The sequence below is a fragment of the Monodon monoceros genome, unplaced genomic scaffold (assembly GCF_005190385.1).
Source record: "Monodon monoceros isolate NGI ecotype Baffin Bay Population unplaced genomic scaffold, NGI_Narwhal_1 Super_Scaffold_1, whole genome shotgun sequence".
Classification (NCBI taxonomy): Eukaryota; Metazoa; Chordata; class Mammalia; order Artiodactyla; family Monodontidae; genus Monodon; species Monodon monoceros.
The window spans coordinates 39,274,283-39,294,811 of NW_021703765.1; the positions used below are offsets into that span (position 1 = coordinate 39,274,283).

Here is a 20,529-nt window from a genome sequence, read left to right on the forward strand (position 1 = left end):
TAGTTAGAAATACCAGATTTATCCATAGCGCTAATTTGTCCCCAAACACCTTGGTTGAATCTTACCAGTTATTTATTTTTTCTACGATCCATCTCTAATGCTACCAATCTCCTAAACACTTGGTATCTAGAATCTTATTTCAATTTGAACAAATTGGATCATTCTGAAATTACAGGTAGAATGCAGTATCACTTTCATTACCCATTAAAAATGTTTTATTACAGATAATGGAAAACCTCCCACTTTGGTGACCAGCATGATTGACTACAACATGCCAATTACCATGGCCTACATGAAGCACATGAAACTGCAGCTGCTAAACTCACAGCAAGACGAGGTAAAATGGAAACATCTACACTTATATCACGAGTCAGAATGAGGTTTGATAACCATGACTGTTAAGCATGACGGCATTTTGAAGACGGTAATTTATTTATTTTTAACGAAAAGAGTGTCACTAGGACTGCACAGATAGAGAAATATGCAGAAATTTCTAGTGCTCAACAGAGATACCCTATCTTACCACTTCTGCCTTAGTGCTGTGTGGGAATTTGCTCATTCCCCAGAAAGAGTCATTTTCCTTAGTAGCCCACCATCGAGCTAAACCTAGGTAAAGTGCTAGAAAGTTCAGGGGAAAGTATTCCAAATAAGTCTGTATCTAGGGAAGTTTTAGTACTAAGGCTCTTTTACCTGGAAATCAGAAAGTTCAATTTCATAGGTATTTCAAATATAACCATTTCCCCACCATCCAAATCTTGTGTATATTTTAAAGTTGTTTTTCAGTTAATGATTATCCTAAGTATTTGTTTGTCTACTTCTCTGCATTTTCTACAACTTGTGGTGATTCTTCTTAACTAGAGATTTTTTTGATGTTTCAAATTATTTAATTTGTATAGTAAGAGTCTGGCAATGTGCTTGTTGGCGTATACTAGATACTAAATGCATATTTGTTAAATATTCTTCTCTAAAATATTAATTAACTCACCAGTTTGGTTGAAGTATCTCAAAGGCAGGGACTAAGTTATATATATATACCCTGTGTATATTCCCCAAAACACTTATAACAATATGGGCTTAGTAAATCCTTGTTAACGAGTTAGTAGCCATTAATTAATATACACGTTCAGAGTAACTATATTAGGGATAGTTTCTCAGGCTAATACATTCTCCCCTTTCTGAAATTTCTATAGAACAGGAAATGCGGTTAAGTATTTATTTTTAAATACAGCATTATTTGGTGAGATATATTTAAATTCTTTTTTTTTTTACATCTTTATTGGAGTATAATTGCTTTACAATGGTGTGTTAGTTTCTGCTTTATAACAAAGTGAATCAGTTATACATATACATATGTTCCCATATCTCTTCCCTCTGGCGTCTCCCTCCCTCACACCCTCCCTATCTCACCCCTCCAGGCGATCACAAAGCACCGAGCTGATCTCCCTGTGCTACGCGGCTGCTTCCCACTAGCTATCTACCTTATGTTTGGTAGTGTATATATGTCCATGCCACTCTCTCACTTTGTCATAGCTTACCCTTCCCCCTCCCCATATACTCAAGTCCATTCTCTAGTAGGTCTGTGTCTTTATTCCTGTCTTACCCCTAGGTTCTTCATGACATTTTTTTTCTTAAATTCCATATATATGTTAGCTTATGGTATTTGTCTTTCTCTTTCTGACTTACTTCACTCTGTATGACAGACTCTAGGTCTATCCACCTCATTACAAATAGCTCAATGTCATTTCTTTTTATGGCTGAGTAATATTCCATTGTATATATGTGCCACATCTTCTTTATCCATTCATCCGATGACGGACACTTACGTTGTTTCCATCTCCAGGCTATTGTAAATAGAGCTGCAATGAACATTTTGGTACATGACTCTTTTTGAATTATGGTTTTCTCAGGGTATATGCCCAGTAGTGGGATTGCTGGGTCATATCGTAGTTCTATTTTTAGTTTTTTAAGGAACCTCCATCCTGTTCTCCATAGTGGCTGTATCAATTTACATTCCCACCAACAGTGCAAGAGGGTTCCCTTTTCTCCACACCCTCTCCAGCATTTATTGTTTCTAGATTTTTTGATGATGGCCATTCTGACTGGTGTGAGATGATATCTCATTGTAGTTTTGATTTGCATTTCTCTAATGATTAATGGTGTTGAGCATTCTTTCATGTGTTTGTTGGCAGTCTGCATATCTTCTTTGGAGAAATGTCTATTTAGGTCTTCTGCCCATTTTTGGATTGGGTTGTTTGTTTTTTTGTTATTGAGCTGCATGATCTGCTTATAAATTTTGGAGATTAATCCTTTGTCAGTAGCTTCATTTGCAAATATTTTCTCCCATTCTGAGGGTTGTCTTTTGGTCTTGTTTATGGTTTCCTTTGCTGTGCAAAAGCTTTGAAGTTTCATTAGGTCCCATTTGTTTAGTTTTGTTTTTATTTCCATTTCTCTAGGAGATGGGTCAAAAAGGATCTTGCTGTGATTTATGTCATAGAGTGTTCTGCCTATGTTTTCCTCTAAGAGTTTTATAGTTTCTGGCCTTATATTTAGGTCTTTAATCCATTTTGAGCTTATTTTTGTGTATGGTGTTAGGGAGTGAGCTAATCTCCTACTTCTACATGTACCTGTCCAGTTTTCCCAGCACCACTTATTGAAGAGGCTGTCCTTTCTCCACTGTACATTCCTGCCTCCTTTATCAAAGATTAAATTCTTTTACAATTACTTTGTTAACTTTGTTCATAAAACACAAATCAATTTTTTTTTTTTTTTTTTTGCGGTACGCGGGCATCCCACCGCTGAGGCCTCTCCCGCTGCGGAGCACAGGCTCTGGACGCGCAGGCTCAGTGGCCATGGCTCACGGGCCCAGCTGCTCTGCGGCATATGGGATCTTCCTGGACCAGGGCACAAACCCGTGTCCCCTGCGTTGGCAGGCGGACTCTCAACCACTGCGCCACCAGAGAAGCCCGCAAATCAAATTTTTGATTTTCCTCTTTATGTGAGCAGGTTTAATCTCAAAACTATGTTTATAAAATTGTTTTATCTCAAGATTTTATGAAAAGTACACTCTGTAAGAATATCTGTATTAGTGCAGTGGCAGTATCAGATTCCATATTATTAGATAGCTGTATATAAATGATTGAATAACTAGTAATAAAATCATTCAAAGACAGGAAAGACAATTAAGAAAATATTACTGTTTATCCATCCCTGAGAATAAAAATATTATTCCCATGAGTCATCACATAATTGAAAATCTTTTTTAAAAACTCATAAACTAGTTAGAGCTGTCAAATTATTTGTAGGAAACTCATTTAGATATTGATCTGTTTATTTCTAGGCCAAAATGTAAGATTAACTTTGTGCCAGCAGTAGGGTCCACATATGCTAAATCCTTCTGGCTTCTAAAAAGTCCTAAGTGTTTCACATAAGAGAGACAGATCCTTTTAAATTATGACTGGGTTAGGAAAGTAACTCTTATCTTTACATTTCAAAAATGCTAACTTGGGTGTACACTGTCTTAAAACTATTCATATAAATGATGAGTTAGATTATTTATGAAATATTTGAAATTGTGATTATTGAAAGAAAGGAAGGTGGTTAAGTAACATAAGTCATGTTAAAATGGAAATCAAGTAAGATATTCCTTTGTGATTAGTTAAATTTTAATAAATGTTTATTCAGTTACTTCAATCAATATTTATTGAGTATCTTCTCTGTAACTGTCACTCTTATAGGTAATGGAGATAAACAGTGAATAAATTGACAAAATTCTTGCCTTTATTAAGCTTATCTTCTAGTGGTGGTGGGAGAACAGACAACAAAGGAAGTAAATAATGAAAGTATTTACATAGGACAATACTAAATGCTATTCAGAGAGATAAAGAAGGCCAGGAATGGGAATCCCTTTAAAATTACAAAATACTGTATCCAAAGTAAGGTCAATTGGCCTTCTTACAAACTGTTGATGAGAGTTTAAACCATAACAAACTTTCTGGGGGAGAGTTTGGCAATAATTATTTTAAAACTTTAAAAAGTTATTTATATGCTTTGACTAAAAATTTATACTAAGGAATTTGTTGCACAGAACAATTTAAGTGTTAGGATGTTTATTGTATTGCTAATAGTGATGGTTGGAAATATCCAACAGTGAGGAATGTTGAATCTGCACTGTCCAACATGGTAGCCACTAGACATACAGGGATATTTAAATTTAATAAAAATTAATTCAAATTAACTAAAATTAAATTGTCAGTTCTTTAGTCACACTAGCTACATTGATTAGCCATAGTGTGCAGTTTGTATTAACCATTCTATAGAACAGAGACTGCAGCCTCAATCTTTGTGTCTAGATCTTCTTAAACATACACACACATAGCCTCACACACAAAGCTTTTACACATAGACACACATATATATATACATATATCTCATATATCTCAGATGGTTGTGTGTGTACGTACACACACATACACATACCATGGAAACAGTATTTTACTAGATTACATCTAGTTAGCTCTTTGTAGGGTATATAATAAATGCTTTTATAAAGACTATGTTCATATAGTATCCACAGCTACTTTATAAACACATATTGATCATCTTTACCATTACATTTATTTTTGTATGTGTTCATATAATAAATATGAATCTTATATACTGTAGAATTTGTTACATATTCTATATAACAGTATCAAACAGTTTTATGCTTATTATGGATCTGACGTTGTTTTAACTACTTTAGATATATTATAGCCCCTCAATCATTATATAGCCCTATGAGATTGATACTATTATTTCTCCCATTTTATAGGTGAGGAAACTGAGGCACAGAAATGTTAGGTAATTTGCTTAAGGAGACACATCTAATAGGTGGCAGAGTATAAATCTGAATCCAGGCAGTCTGGTTCCAGAGAATGTGCTCTAAAGCACTGTGATATTACAGACACTATATAGAGTGTATATAATGGATATCTATATCATCTAGCTATGTGTGTGTATATATGTACATATATGTATATGGTACACATTGATAACATGGATGTGTACACTGAATTCTGTTATTTTTCTTCTCTTTTGAACATATATATTTAATATTTCAGATGCTTTGGATTTTCTTAGAATTTAGAATTGGAGATAACATAATGTACCGAGAGGGCACGTGGCTGGGAGAAGTCTGTGTGGCTGATTGCCCAGAGGCCTCCCAGGGTGGCATTTCCTCACTGAATTAATGAAGAGCTAGTGCTACTCAGTAGACCCAGACACAATCAGACCCAGACACAAATCAGACAATATGGGTGGGAAGAACACCCAAATCACCTGGGCCTGACCTAGGGATCAGAATGCCCGTTGTAAGTCTGCTAGAATGCTCCTGTACCTTAACCATAGCAACTTCTTTGCTGATGCCAAGATGTCATTTATGAAGCCAGGGGAACTCTTCCTATTCAAAGAAGCTCTTTTCTTAAGTTTGGGAGACATCATAATGAATCCCAGTTCTGGTATATAATAGTATAATAAATTACTTAACAGCTCTGTGCCTCAATTTCTCAATCTGTAAAATTGGGTAAATGCTGGCACCTAACTCACAGGCTGTGATGAAGATGAAGTATGTCAGCAAATATAAATTTGCTACTGCTACTGGTAATCATTACATTAATGTTAGACTTTCAGATCAAATGTTTACAAATTGAAGTTAAACCTGGTGGTTTCAATTAAACATTTATGATATTTTACACAGGTTTCTAAGGCCTTCCTGCCTACATAAGCACAGCATTTGTCCAAAAATCAGTTCTCCAAAGCAAAAAAGGAGTTTGCTTCACGGAAATGACTATAGCAACATAGCATAGATTTGGTTTAAGTTAATATTTGACAGATTTTGATGAATTGACCATTTGGCAAACTTGCCTTTTGGTAATTTAGCCATTTGCTGATCTGGCTTTTGGTAAATGGATCTTGCACACTTTTACCTTGAACTTTTTGTGGTTGCAATGCCATTTATATTCCCTTGTAAAGAAAGAAAGGTTGTGCTAAGATTAACTTGTTTTCCAGCAAATGTGGACTTTGAATCTAGTCATGTAAGTTTGTCTGTTTTTAGATTCCATTTTCTTTACCAGCGAAAAATTTTTAGTTAAGATTTTTTATTGCAGTGTCAGATTTTTGCTTATAATATTTTATTGTCATTTATTTAAAAAATTAAAACATGTATTTCTTTTTATGCTATGTTTTGTGATTGACTCTTTTAGGAAGTTTTTTACTAATTAAAAAAAATCCATTCTTTCACTATTCAGATAATTCCTCAACTACGTCCTTCCTAAATACATTATTTTTATGTTTTACATCTTTTACATAGAACATTGAATCTTCACATGTTTTCAAATTTCTTATTTGTTATTTCAAGAATCTATTCATGTGTAACATTTTACTGAGTTCTGTAAAAGCTTACTAACTGGCTAAACTTTAATTGACCCTATAGATAAAATGGTCATTATCTGAATGTATTATATTTTATGATACTTGATGATATTTTAAAACAATTTTCAGGATGAAAGTTCAATAGAAAGTGACGAATTTGATATGAGTGATTCAACACGGATGTCAGCTGTGAACTCTGACCTTAGCTCCAATCTTGAGGAAAGGATGCAAAGTCCCCAGGCTCTTCACGGCCAGCAGGATGGTAAGGCTTTCAAATTGAGCAAACAAACAAATAAACAAAACAAAACATTAACAAAAACCTGAATCAGAATTTGTTAAAACAACTTCTTCTTATTCTTGTGTTAATTTTTTATCTGTTTCCATGGAGACTTTTTTTCTGTGCACTCAGGTTATGTTATCCGCTTCATTATCTTTAGATTCAAGTATCAATACTTGGTTTAAAACTGCAAATACTGGTTATAAAATCCAGGCTTGCCCATGTTTTGCTGTCTGAACTTAAAATGAGTTCTATCAATGTAGTTTGGGTTTCTGTGATGTCTTCTGCCTTTGGTTTCTTGCGCCATTATTCTCCTGACTGAATTAAGAGTTTAAAAATGGTCAAAAGATTAATTTGGATGTTTTAATTTTACTAAAAGACAAAGTTTTTGCCAAAAACAATTGCTATAAAAGGACAGTTTTACCATAGGGATTTTGCTGGGTAAGAAGATTTTTGCTGCGATTTTGAGCTATTTTATTCAGCTGTAAAGGAAGGACAGATGGTGATCTTTTATTCCTGGGTCCATTGAAGATTCCTGAGTCATCCCACTCTTCTTGATAGAACAGTTAAAGTAGAGAAAACTGGACGTGTAGAGAAAGTAGACTTAGCAGTTAACACTTTAGGTCTAATATATCGAGAGGTCTTTTAAAACTATCCTTGTAGATTTTTGTCTTTATAAATATAAAATTATGTATGTAAATATAAAATTATGTATGCAAGTAAATGTACCTTACTTGGGTAATTGTGGATGAAAATTCAGGGTTACAAATAGAAGGAAATTGTCCAGTTTTATTCAAAATTAGTTTATTATTCCTGTAATTAGCAAGTTTAAATGAGCTTTCTGGCTGTGTATTTTTGTGCCTACATCTGTTGCGAACAAAAAAAGATCTTTCCTTGCTTTCTCTGACACTTGCTGTTAAAAACTGGTTACAAAAGATTGCTGAATTTCTAGCTGCTGTTTGTGTTCTTATGTTGTCATATTAGAAATCCCTAATTTTAAGCATACAAAAAGTCTTTAAAAAGGCAAGGGGGCTTTTGTTCCCACTTCAGATGCGTCTAAAAGATGTTGGTGTCCTTGTTGGCATGAGTTACGAGGAAGAAGCAGTACATTGATCATCAGCGATTTTAAAATCATATATTATTCACTACATAATAAAATAGCTATTGCAATAGAAACGACATTTGGGAAATTTTTAAGAATGTAGTTCTTCTGGTGTGGGTATAAATTACTTTTTTTCTTCTAAAATATTAGTAGATCTTCAGATTTTAAGTTTTAATGGAAAATGTGTAGCACCAGGATGATGGAATAACTCCCTCCCTCTCTCTCTCTCTATGTGTGTGTGTGTGTGTATATATATATATATATATATATATATATATAAAACACTGTAACTATGTAACTATATAAAAATAATAACTATATAACTGTATATAACTAATAACTATATATATATCACACTCTATTAATATTTATCCATGTATTTTGCCTGTTTATACCATCATCTTTTTTATTCCTTAATTTTGAGGACCATAAATAATAAGAGGATATCTCTTACGACAGAAATTCTTTGTTTTCTTGATTGATTTGTCTATGGTGGATCTTTGGCTAGGGGACAGCTGATGTGATATAAATCTATATCAATGAAATGCAGTGGAATAATGTCAAATATTGCTTCCTCTTAGGAGAAAGCACTTTCTCATCATACATTGATGTATGCCTCAAGGTTAAGGACTTACCTAGTTGTTCCTTTTCCAACCTAAGCCTAAGCCTTCCCTTACATGTTCAATGACTTCTCTTCACACTTCTCCTTGAGAAGGAAAGTCTAGGAAACACTGCTCAATCAACTTTCTGAGATTGTGGAAATGTTCTGTATTTGCACTGTCCAGTACCGATAGTCACTATGGCTATTGAGTACTTCACATCTGACTAGTACATGGAGAGACTAATTTTGATTTTATTTGACTTAATTTTAATTAATGTTGATTTCTATTTCAATAGCCACGTGTGGCGGGGTGGCTACTTTATTGGACAGTGTAGTCTAGAGCATTATTTTATTTTGACTTGGCAGTTAAATTCCTTTCTCTGCAGCCTTGGATTAGATGTGTCTGAAGTCTTTGGAGAAATTGTAAGAGAAATTCATATTTTAACAGCTGAAACTCCAGTTTAATGTTTGTAAAATATGAACAATATAGACTTTTGAAGGTTGAATTTAAATGTTCTATTTTCATTAACACTAAGTGATTACTGTTAAGATATTATTGTAAAGAAATTGAAATAGCATATTGTGATTTTTTAGGAATCCTTCCCACTAATTATAACACAAGTAAGTATAACAATGTGTTATTGGATGCATATTTCTATAAAAAAGAAAAAAACTTTTTCAGTGTTCATCTCACTATGGTTATAAAAGATCTGAAATCTATTCAATACCAAGGGAAAGAAAGAATATAAAATATAGATCATTTCAGAAATATAATTATCTTATGCATATTGGGGAAAGGGAGGAAAAGAATGGAAATATCTTGCCACCAGGCTAGATAATTAGGTAAAGGTGAAGAAGACACAAACCAGAATGAGGAATTTGGTAAACAGAAAAATGTGTCAATTGATGTATAATATTCAACCTCTTTTGCTTATTTTAACTTTATAATGCTCCCCTAACTCAATGAAAATATGAAGATAGAAAATGCACAGAAACTTTGAATCTTTGCATAGGAAGCATTTTACCCTCATTTAAAAAAATTGAAATCTAATTTACATATAACATCATATTATTTTCAGATACACAACATAACAATTTGAAATTATCACCACAATAATTCTAGTTAACATCCATCACCACATATAGTTACAATTGTTTTTTCTCGTAATGAGAACTTTTAAGATCTACTCTCTAACTTTCCAATATGCAATACTGTCTTATTAACTCTATGCTGTACAATATAGCCCTAGGACTTATTTATTTTATAACTGAAAGTTTTTACCTTTTGACCACCTCACCCATTTTTTGAGTAAAATATATTATGCTATTTAAAACTTTTTTGCAGTCTTAAAATAATGCCTTTAGTTTAAAATCATTTAAAGATTGTATAATCATTTGAGTTACTCATGAAAGCGTGAGTTCCTTTAAGCTGCGGTGGAATATAAGGGGCTTACTGTGAAAGAGGCTCTGCTCTATAGTGGCTGGGGTCGATGGAATTCCAAAAAGCGCTCCTGGTTCAAAAAGCTTAAAGGTGCTCTGTACTCGAATGTTCATCAGTTTGTAAGTGTTCTTGTTCTGCCATCCATTTTGATGGATTATAAGTAGGAATACTGTCACTTAAGACTTCTGTCTTCCAATCTCAGATCCTAGAAATTTGTGGAAACATGGATTAGCTCAAAATAGTATTCTTTTTTCTTAATCAATTATTTATTCTGAATTTGTACAGTCTAAAAACAGCTGATTTATTTTTTGTTGTTGTCTTAGGTTGTTTATTAAAAGATGTCTGGCAAAAGTGTCAGATTTAGAAACAAAGATACAGTGCAAAATAAATATTCAACTTCTTCTGATAGAGAAATACTTTTCTAAGAACCATTTTAATTGCTTTTCTGAGTTAATAGCATACTGTATACTATTGATATTTTTCATAAGGGAATATATGTGCTTTTTAAAATATCTATATATTTTAAATTTATTTTATTTATTTTTGGCTGTGTTGGGTCTTCGTTGCTGTGTGCGGGCTTTCTCTAGTTGCAGCGAGCGAGGGCTACTCTTCGTTGCGGTGCATGGGCTTCTCATTGCGGTGGCTTCTCTTGTTGCGGAACACGGGCTCTAGGTACATGGGCTTCAGTAGTTCTGGCACGTGGGCTCAGTAGTTGTGGCTCGCGGGCTCTAAAGTGCAGGCTCAGTAGTTGTGGCCCACAAGTTTAGCTGCTCCGCGGCATGTGGGATCTTCCTGGACCAGGGCTTGAATCCGTGTCCCCTGCATTGGCAGGTGGATTCTTAACCACTGCGCCACCAGGGAAGCCCCTATGTGTGCTTTCTGAAACTCAAAAAATATTATTAGGTTATTACCAGCAAACGATTTCTGTATTTTTAAGTCACAACAAATTGTATTTTCCCTTTTGCCAATTTTTTTAAGATTATAGGAATACAAAAGGAAGTCAAAACCTTCAACTCCTTGCACATCAGCTTAATCAGCTTTAAAAAGTAAGGGACTGCAATAGAAAAAAAAAGTATACATTTCTCTTTGGCCCTCATTTTGTTTTGTTTTGGTTGTGACATTACAGGATATATATCCCTTAGGAGAATGTGTTGAATTTGCCTTGTCTCTCGACTCAATGAAGTTATGTAGATATATTTTTTAACATAATTTTGTTTTGCAATATTTGGTATTTCACTAATGTATCAAACAATGACTTGTTTATACATTGAAAATTAACAATGTTCCATGTGCCAAGCAAAGCGTTGTAATGTCTAGAAACAACAAAAAGGGAGAAAGACTTGAGAGTTAAGAATTCTCTTAAAGCATTCATCAACATTTACTTGAATTTCTACCCGTGATGGACTTGTAAATAATGTATTTAAGGCAACTTTTTCATTCAAAGATGTATTTGATAATTCTAATATCATTTAGAAATGCATAGCTCATTTGCCAGAATTTGAAAATCTCTCTCTTTCTGTATAATGTTTGTATTCTAGAAATGTTTTGATATGCTTCAATTGGTTAGGCCATTTTTGATAAACAGGAAAAAATGAATTGGAATATATTGGCTAATGTGCATACAAATATTAGAATACTGTGTGTGTATATATAATCATACATATATATATACGTCTTACAATAATGCTTAATTATAATAGACTTAGAAGAACTTTAGGTCTTACTTCACTGCTAAGAGCAGGTAAATTTTTTACATAAATATCAGTTTAGTGAAAATGAAGTAATAATTCATATAAGCTATTAATATATTATAGGTAATTAAATACAGCCATGCCTCATTTTATTGCTCTTCAGTTTATTGTGCTTTGCAGTTTTTTTTTTTTTTTTTTACAAATTGAAGGTTTGTGGCAACCATGTGTTGAGCAAGTCTATCAGTGCCAATTTTCCAATAGCATTTGCTCACTTTGTGTCTCTGTCACATTTTGGTAATTCTTGTAATATTTCAAACCTTTTTATTATTATTATATTTGTTATAGTGATATGCAGTCAGTGATCTTTGATGCAAAAGCTCAGTGATCAATGATATTACTATTGCAAAAAGATTGACTAACCATAGGCTCAGATGACAGTTAACATTTTTTAGCAATGAAGTATTTTTAAGTTAAGGTATGTACATTGTTTTTTGAGATGTAATGCTATTGCATACTTAATTGACTGCAGTATCGTGTAAACATAACTTTTATATGCACTGGGAAACCAAAAAGTTTATATGACTTGCTTTATTACAATATTCATTTTTACTGTGGTGGTCTAGAACCGAACCTGCATTATCTCCGAGTAGTAGGTAAGTATTTTGAATTCTAATGTCCAAACATGAACATGATGTATTAGGTTGAACCATATGAACTCGCCATATTGACTGAACCTAATAGTTTAAGCTCTAGAATAACTTAAAACAAAATAGAACATGAAAATTATGAAAGCAAAATATTTCTGAAATTGGAATATATTTCAAAATATATTGTTTCAGAGCAGTGATGCATACACATGTAAAGCAAATATTGTGTATCTTGACTAGTACACTTTTAAGATGACCATAGTCTTGTTTTGAGTGTAAACATGGAAGGGAGTAAATTTAAAAATAGCAATTGAGTTGGGAGGTAAATAACTGGGTAAAGTGATATTGTAGTGGCCATTGCACTTTTTTTTCTGTCCTTGTTTAGATTATATGCTGAGCTGACAGCATAGACTCCTACCTGGGGAACTTATTTTAAAAATACAGATCTAGGGGACCCACCTCAGATGGGATGACTAAGGTGTGGGGAAAAGGGTGGTGCCGATGTTCCAGATTATACTTTTGAAGATACTCCTCACATTTCTACCTGGCAGTTTTGGAGTGTGAAGATGACAACAGATTTGAGTCAGGTGGGTGTAGTTCAGATGCTCAAATGCTGTTTTTGGTCAGTGGTACCTTCTGAGTCACTTTCTGAGTGAGGATTGTGCAAGTTTCTATGGGTTTCAGTTAACATTGTTTTCTTCATTATGAAAGTTGCTGCATACTGCATTTTTTATTACTTTTGAAAACATCCTTCTACTAGTCTATTATGTTTTATAGTCTGTTTGCAGTCTGATCTATCTGAATATTGTACACCTTGGACTTAAGAAAACACACACACACAATACTTTTTTACTTCTCTGTGTACATGTTAATACAATTTTAGTAAAAATATGGTTGTGACTAAAACTGCATCTAATTTAGCTGAATAGAATAGTTTCTGGTAATTATTAAAGTATACAAACCAGCAATAAAGCAACTACTATTTGCCATTTAATTTAGTTGGAAAATCTAATAAAACATGTTTTTAATAAAAATGATGTAAAACAGTATACATAATAGAAAATTAAATTTAGTAATTAATTTTTAATGATGGTGAGTTTTAAGTAGAAAAGCTATTAAAATTTGTTCAGACTGAACACCAAATTCCCTACTGAGGTTGTGTTGTCTTGTGTAAGTCATTTTCTTTGTTCTACAACTTTATTTTCTTTTAACTGTTTCTAATTGTTTAGGAAATTTTGCATAAAGCAAAAATGGTCAAAAGAATGTTGATTTATTTTCTTTTTACGTAAGTGTAATAAAGTTTTTGACTTCCAAATTTCAGTTTATTCTTAACACTGCTACTGTTCTCAATTTTTAAGCTGAATACACTTATGGACTTAAAATACATGAAAATGTTACAGTGCTGCTGTTTTTTCTTAGAACAAGTTGTTCTAATACCTGATTAAAAAGTAATTCTCATGGTAAATTTATTGAATTAATTATTCTGGGTTGAGGTAGTTAAGCTGATGAAGCTTTTAGAGAGCTTTCTCTTCATTGCAGTTGCTCTAAAAGTAATTATATTATAATTTGCAGAAATATAAAGTATTATTATAAGCTAAATAAAGAAAATTGATAATTAATTATAAAGAATGTTACTATGAATTAGAGGAAATTTTGTTTGCTAGATTTTTTTGTAATATTATGTATGCCTGTGTTTGCGTGTGTGTGTGTGTGTGTGTGTGTGTGTGTATGTGTGTCTTGGTGTTTGTATATTTAATCATTTGAAATTGCTTTTAAGTAGTAATTCTCTATTTCCAAAAGCAGAAGAAGAAATGGCAACTTGACTTACATATAAAGCATAAGTATGGAAAAAAGATGCTGAATTATGCATTTATTTAGTATACTTTTGTGGGGAATGTTATTTTCTTCTTGCATTTAGCATCATATTATTTGGAAGTTTACTTTTCTCTTAGGTTAAAATTCTGCTTTTTGATTCTTGTATTACGTAAGTGATTTTTCATATAAGTGAGTGCTTGATAGAAATTTAGCTTATTGATTTCAGTCTGAAGTTTGCACACCCCAGAGACCAATCCAATCTTAGCTAGGTCCTGGATCTCTGGAAAATCAGGGGAAACTGGCTTGGTTTCAGGCTTGCCTTGAAGAGTCTAATCTGATCATTAAAGGATGTCAAATTAATTTGGAATTTTACTTCTGGGTTTTAGTTCTTTGTTTGCAAGCATTGCTCTTGTGGTTTGTCATTTTCTTCATGGTAGTGATTGTTGGTTCATGAATGTGTTGACCTAAAACAAATAGATTGCCAGACAAATAGATTGCCAGATATTTCTCCGGGAAAGATGGGTTTATTTCTGATTAGCAGAGGATTGCAATTTGGGATCTGCAACCATGGTGAGACATACAAAGTAGCAATAAGTCCCCTAGTGGCAAGGGAGGGAGAATGTTTTTATAGAGGGAAAACAAAGTTGGGAGGGTTATAATAAACAAAGAGTCCATGGCTTTTCATTGGCTGAGTCCTTCCAAGAAAAGAAGTGAGGTATTTCTTCTTCCATTTGGGTTCTGTTGTCATTGCAGGGCATGAGAGTTCCCCCTTCTGTTCTCCCAACTCTATTTAATTGAGGTTTCTATTTATTTTTTTCATATCCCCCTTCTGAACAAGTTCTTTCTCTGAATGCATCACTGATCAAGCATAAAGTTTTCTAGTTTTAGCGGCTTTTTGTCCCTCATTTCCAAGAAGGACCTTTCCTAGGAGTAATGTTTCATGTCAGAAGGAAAGTGCACAGTTTAGAAAACTATTGAGGTCACATTTGAATAATGAGGAGTGGTAGTAGGGGGAACTCTCAGGCACATTTTATCTAAGGTCCATATGTTATCAAGATCATAGACATCAGATATCATCTGAAGTGTTATGTCACCATCAAAGGTTTGGTCCAGATATCTTCCAACAGACCTGGTCCTGATATCTTAGGAAAGTTATTCTATCAAATGTCACCTGCTTCAATTCCAGGAAATCTTTACTTTCATGTCACCAGATGATGTGTAGGTCCATTCAGGGTTCAGTGCTTTCTGTAGGTGTGTCATTTGAATCTAAGAATCTATTTCTGGGAATTTGGTGAGACAGGAGTTAGTTAGAAGTACCTGATAGGGACATCTCTCTCGAATTTGAGGAGTTCTTCAGGAGGTGTTTTTTTTCAGGTAGATGAAATCTCCAGGTTACAAGGTGCAATGCATAAGGTCTTCATCTCCTGATAGCACACTGTGAAAAGGTTGCTCCAGAGGAGTTTCCTGTAGATCATCACGAGGAGTCAGGAGGTGATTCTTCAGTGCTAAGCAGTTGTGAGGGACTTCATCAGTGACAGAGGGGAGGCAAGTAGTAGGGTTAAGGTTGCTACAATGTAAAAGAGTTATGTGAAGAGCAGTTAATAAAAGGACTTCATGGGAGGTGAGGTGGCTGAATGAGAAATGATGAGTGTGATGAGAATTCAGGAGCGGTACAAAAATAGTACAAAAAATGCATGAAGTACAGAAATGGTGAAAAGAAGTCCCACAACAGTTTTCTTAATGGTCTTAACCAAATGAACAGTGGTGGTAATGGCTCTAAGACAAGGGGAGTAGCCCTATGTGGCAGGGCCCAGTTGCTGATTGAAATACCCTATTGGGTGGATGGTGGTCTCTATGTTTTTGGGCAAGTGCTCCAAGGGCATTTCCTTCCTTTTCATGTACAAAACGAACAAAGGTCATCTGATAATAGGTTCATCAAACTCTCCTTTAACGGCTGTGCCATTCAGTTACTCCCATAGAATTGGGTCAGGGTTGTTGTTCTTTAGCAAAACATATGGAGGTTTGGCCATAAGAGAGAAATTTGGAATCCAATTTCAGCAATAACTAACTGGCCAGAGAAAGCCTTGCAGCTGGCACTGAGCTTTGGGTTTAGGGAAGTTTAGGACAGCTTGAAGCCTGTCTGCATCTAGGTGTAGCCCTTGTTCTGATATCAGATGCTATATTGAACCTGGGTTTGGAAAAAATGCAATTGTTTTGGCAACTTATGTCCCTTTAAGGCTAAAAGCTTTAGCACATGGATGTAGTCTTCCTATGAGGAGGCTTGAGAATGAGAGCAAAGAAGCAAATCATACACATTTTGCAACAAAATAGAACCTCTAGAGAACTTTATATCATCCAGATCAGCCTTCAGGATTTGCAAGAAATAAGAAGGACTCTCAGTAAAACCCTGAGGCATTACTGCCCAGGTGAATTGTTTTTCTTCCCAAGTGAAGGCAAAAAGGTATTGACCAGCTTCATCAATACTTGAATACTAAACAATGCACTGTATAAATCAATTACAGTAAAGAATTTACTTCTTGTAGGAATGAATAGGTATTAGTAACCTATGAGGATTAGGAACAACAGAGTGTAGAGGGTTAACAGTATCGTTTACTGCTTAGAGGTCCTAGATACACCTTCACCCTCAGCCCTTAGGTTTTCACACCAGTAGAATAGTAGCACCAGGGGCTACTACAAGAGATAATGAGGCCTTAAGCCTTGAAATCTTCTATTATGGGTTTTATGCCTTGAAGGGCTGCTTTACTTATAGGGTATGGATTGATTCTGGGAAGAGGTTTTGAGGGATCTATTTGAATTTTGATGGGAGGTGTGCTGTGAATTTTGCCAGTATCATTTGGAGATTTTTCCCATAAGGAGTATGGTAGCTAATTCAATGGGAACAAAGAGTGTTTCCAGAATCAGCTCTAGTACCATCAGAAATGGAACAAATGAAATACGCCAAAGTGTTATTTAATTCACCTGGTTGGTTACTTGATGACTACTGTGAAATTCTAGAATGATTTACCCCTTTTGGGAGAAAAAAAATCCCAGCATGATACTTCCCTAAGAATTCCCAGCCTAATAAATGTATAGGGACTGAGGAACTAAAGGGGAAAAAAAGGATGTATAGTTCTCAAAGGGCCTAAACAAAAGGGAGTAGGTTCAGAGACAGATTCATTAGAGATCCCCACTAGAACTGTTCCAGTATTCTGAGACAGGGGCTGCTTTACAGCAGTGTGTTTGAGTACGAAGAATGTGGCTCCAGTGTCAGTTAGGATTGGAAGAAATTCATCTTGAATCTGGAAAAATCTTTCTCCAAGCCAATTAAGAGGGAGGATTGGGAAGATCCCTATAGTTCTTTGGAGGCTTGTCATTGAGAGATGGCAGGACGTTAGAAAAACTGGTTAGAAAGCGCCTAAAGTGCCTAAGTTTATAACAGTCTCTTTTCTAATGTCCTGGCTCTTTGAAATGATAGCAGAAACTAAGAGGGTTTTGGTTTCGCTTAGGAGTCTTCATTTGCTGGATGTGAAGATTAAGAATTTTGGTGGTGTTCCTTTTAGGTGACTTATCTAGGGTGTGAGAGAGCTGCTTTGCTAGATTAACTGAATCCGGAGTGGACATAGCTTCCCGTTCCATCCTGTCCTTTTTACTAGCAGGGAAAGGTCCTGGTTCAGCCCTTTAATAAGCATAGAGTTAAAAGCTACCCGGAAGGAACCAACATCTGAAAGAAGACCAGAATTTTCTTTAAAAATAATCTGACGTCAATTGTGAAGTCATGAACAGGTTCATCGGATTTTTGTTTGCAGGCCTGAATCTTGTTCCAATCAAGCTTTGGAAAAGCCCTGCGAATTGCCTGACGAAGTTGCCTAACAATTGTTCAAGCCTGATCCTATATAAGTTAGCAGGCTGGTCTCCCTATTTTAATTCCAGAGACCTTTCAGGATTTTCCCAATTAATGGTTTTCATCCAGTGCTGGGCCTGGCCTTTACCAACAGGCTTATGATCTACTGATACAAATCTGAGAAACCAGGTTGGTAAGTTTAAATGACTATATTAAATTCCTCAGCAAGTCCGTGAAGATCTTTGGTTACTGTAGGAAAATTTTTGGCTATGGCTCGCCGTTAAGCTTTAGTCCAGGGAATATAAGAAATTAAGGGTTTAGCCTCTGGATCCTCAGAGGGTTTAATTCTAAAGGGGCAAATCCTGGTAAGTGTAGAGAAAAAGGGAGAGGAAAGAGCCTCAGAAAGAGGGGGAAGTTAGGAGAGAGAATTGGTATGGGGGAATTGAGGGCATAGAGGAGGCATAGTTGTAGTAGGAGGGAAGGAGGAAGATGGTGCTCGAGGTGGAGTCTGACCATGAGCAACTGAGGGAGAGAGGCAAGATGGCACCAGAGGCCAAACCTGAGACAAACAATTGAAGGAAGGAGAGCCTGAGGCTTTGGGAGCCATTTTTCTTTCTTTAATCATTTGTTTGCCTCAGTTAATCTTAAAACCTTAATTTTCAGAGAGGCAATTTTAGACTCCTCATAATGTTAGAAAGCCTGAAAATACCAATCAAAATAAGTATTCCACTCAGTTCTGGAAATTTTTGAGTTATGTAGTCCAATTCCATTTTCAGGATATTAAGTTTGGTAATTTCCTAAGTTCTCCATAATGGCCTTCGATACTCTAAATTGTCTTTGGTCAAGTTAGTCCATTTAATTATAGATGTACATGTGGAAAGACCGTGGTTTTTAAGCATAAATTTGGCCATAGTCTGGTGGAGGCACCCTCAAAATATTTAGATAACTGAGATCCCATTTCTTAGAGGTTTTTTTCTAGAGTAAAAGAACACTTTTCAAACAGCTTAAGTAACCTACAACTTAAACACCTCAATTCAGACAGCTTCCAACTTAAACAGTTTCCAAATTGAATAGCCTTTAAGGCCTAACACCAGCTAGTCTAAGGAAACAGCACTGTCCTGGAGGAACCAAAGGCTTTCCAGCCAGTTGCCAGAGAACAGCCTCTATTCCAAAAGAATGGGCCAGCAGGATGGCTGAACTTTCACAGTTTTAGTGAAGCGGCTCCTGTTCCCAAAGGAATGGGCAGATGGCTTCTCAGCCAGCTTTGGTTGAAACAGTCTGATCTCAAAATCAGACCGTAGCACTGAGTGAGTACTCACATACAGAACAAGGCCTTAACCAGATAGACAAAAACCGTAAAATAGATCCCAGATAAAGCCTGAAGAGCTTCAAACACAAAGAGGTTGTGAACTCAGATCTAGGAGAAAGATGTACCTTCAAACTTCAAGGTTGGCAAGAAAGCAGTGAGCAACAATGGGCTCAATTATGGATACCACACTCATTTGCCCACCAGCCCAGGAGCCTTCAGGGGTCTTCTCTGGTCTCTGTACGGCCACCAAGACATCAATGTGAAACAAATAGACTGCCAGATATTTCTCCAGCAAAGATGGGTTTATTCAGGTAGAGCAGAGAATTATACAATTATAATTTAGGATCTTTAGCCATGAGGAACCTCACACAAGTCCCCACATGCAAGGGAAGGAGTACTCTTTTACAGAAGGGAAAAGGGAATTTGGAGGACTATAGTAAACAAAGAGTCATGGGTTTTTGTTGGCTGAGTTCGTGCCAGTAAAGAAGAGGTATCTTTCTTCTTCCCATTGGGTGCTGCTATCATTGCAGGGTATGAGAGCTCCCCTTTCTGGTCTCCCAACTCTATTTAATTGAGGTTTCTGCTTATTAATTTTTTTACACATGGATCCAGTGGTCAATGTTTCAGTGTCCCTGGGAGAGGCCAAAATTCTACTGGAATCAAGTAGAAGATGCTAGACCCATTAGTCCTTGAATATTGATTTTTGTTTTTGAATATTGATTTTTATCTGTCTGATAATGCATAAATAAGGTCAAGAATTCACATGACAGTGGAAAGATGTTAGAAAGTACATATCCTTTGTTAATTTATTCAAATAAAATTTGAACCTATAAATCCACGAATCTTTACCATATTATAGAATCAGAACCACTTGAATTTTCCCAATTTGAAAGTCTTGAGCAACGAACTTTTTTTTCTAATTTTTTTTGTTTCCTTTTACTATCGCTTGGCTAGCCTTTATAAGCTCTCACTGTAAAGCCAACACCATGCTGTGTTTCTTTACAAATTTCTTGTTGCTAATGTGGGTCAGCTAGCTATTATTTTTTTATAAAAGTTTTAGCCTTTAGGCAAAAATTATCTCAGTGTTGAGTAGGGCTTTGAAGCTGCTGTTGCAAGAGAGTTGTATAGAGAGATAAAGAGTTATAAAATGGCTAAATTGACCATAAAAAAATCTTTATTTACTAGGTTTACAAAGATCATAATTAGATGGTGGGTTGATAGAAGGAAATAACAGTTGGAGGGTATTAAAGAAAGCAGTTGAAAGGATATTTCATTTTATTCGTTATAAATTTATGGTATAATGGTTTTCTTATCAGTCTCATTTTATCTGATGGGGAGCGCCTTGGGGGCAGGAAACAGAGTGTATCTTGTGCATCCTAGCTTACTGCCTTGGAGGC

At 35.1% G+C, this 20,529-nt stretch overlaps 1 protein-coding gene across 10 annotated transcripts in view; it reads left to right on the forward strand.

The window, feature by feature from the left end:
* NOL4 (nucleolar protein 4) overlaps positions 1–20,529 on the forward strand; it is a 395,149-nt gene that overhangs the window by 130,254 nt on the left and 244,366 nt on the right. For all 10 annotated transcript variants that reach the window (XM_029226147.1, XM_029226153.1, XM_029226084.1 and 7 more), the window contains 2 exons: positions 225–337; positions 6,538–6,670. In XM_029226147.1, the coding sequence (XP_029081980.1) occupies positions 225–337; positions 6,538–6,670 (246 nt within the window). The remainder of the gene's footprint in view (positions 1–224; positions 338–6,537; positions 6,671–20,529) is intronic.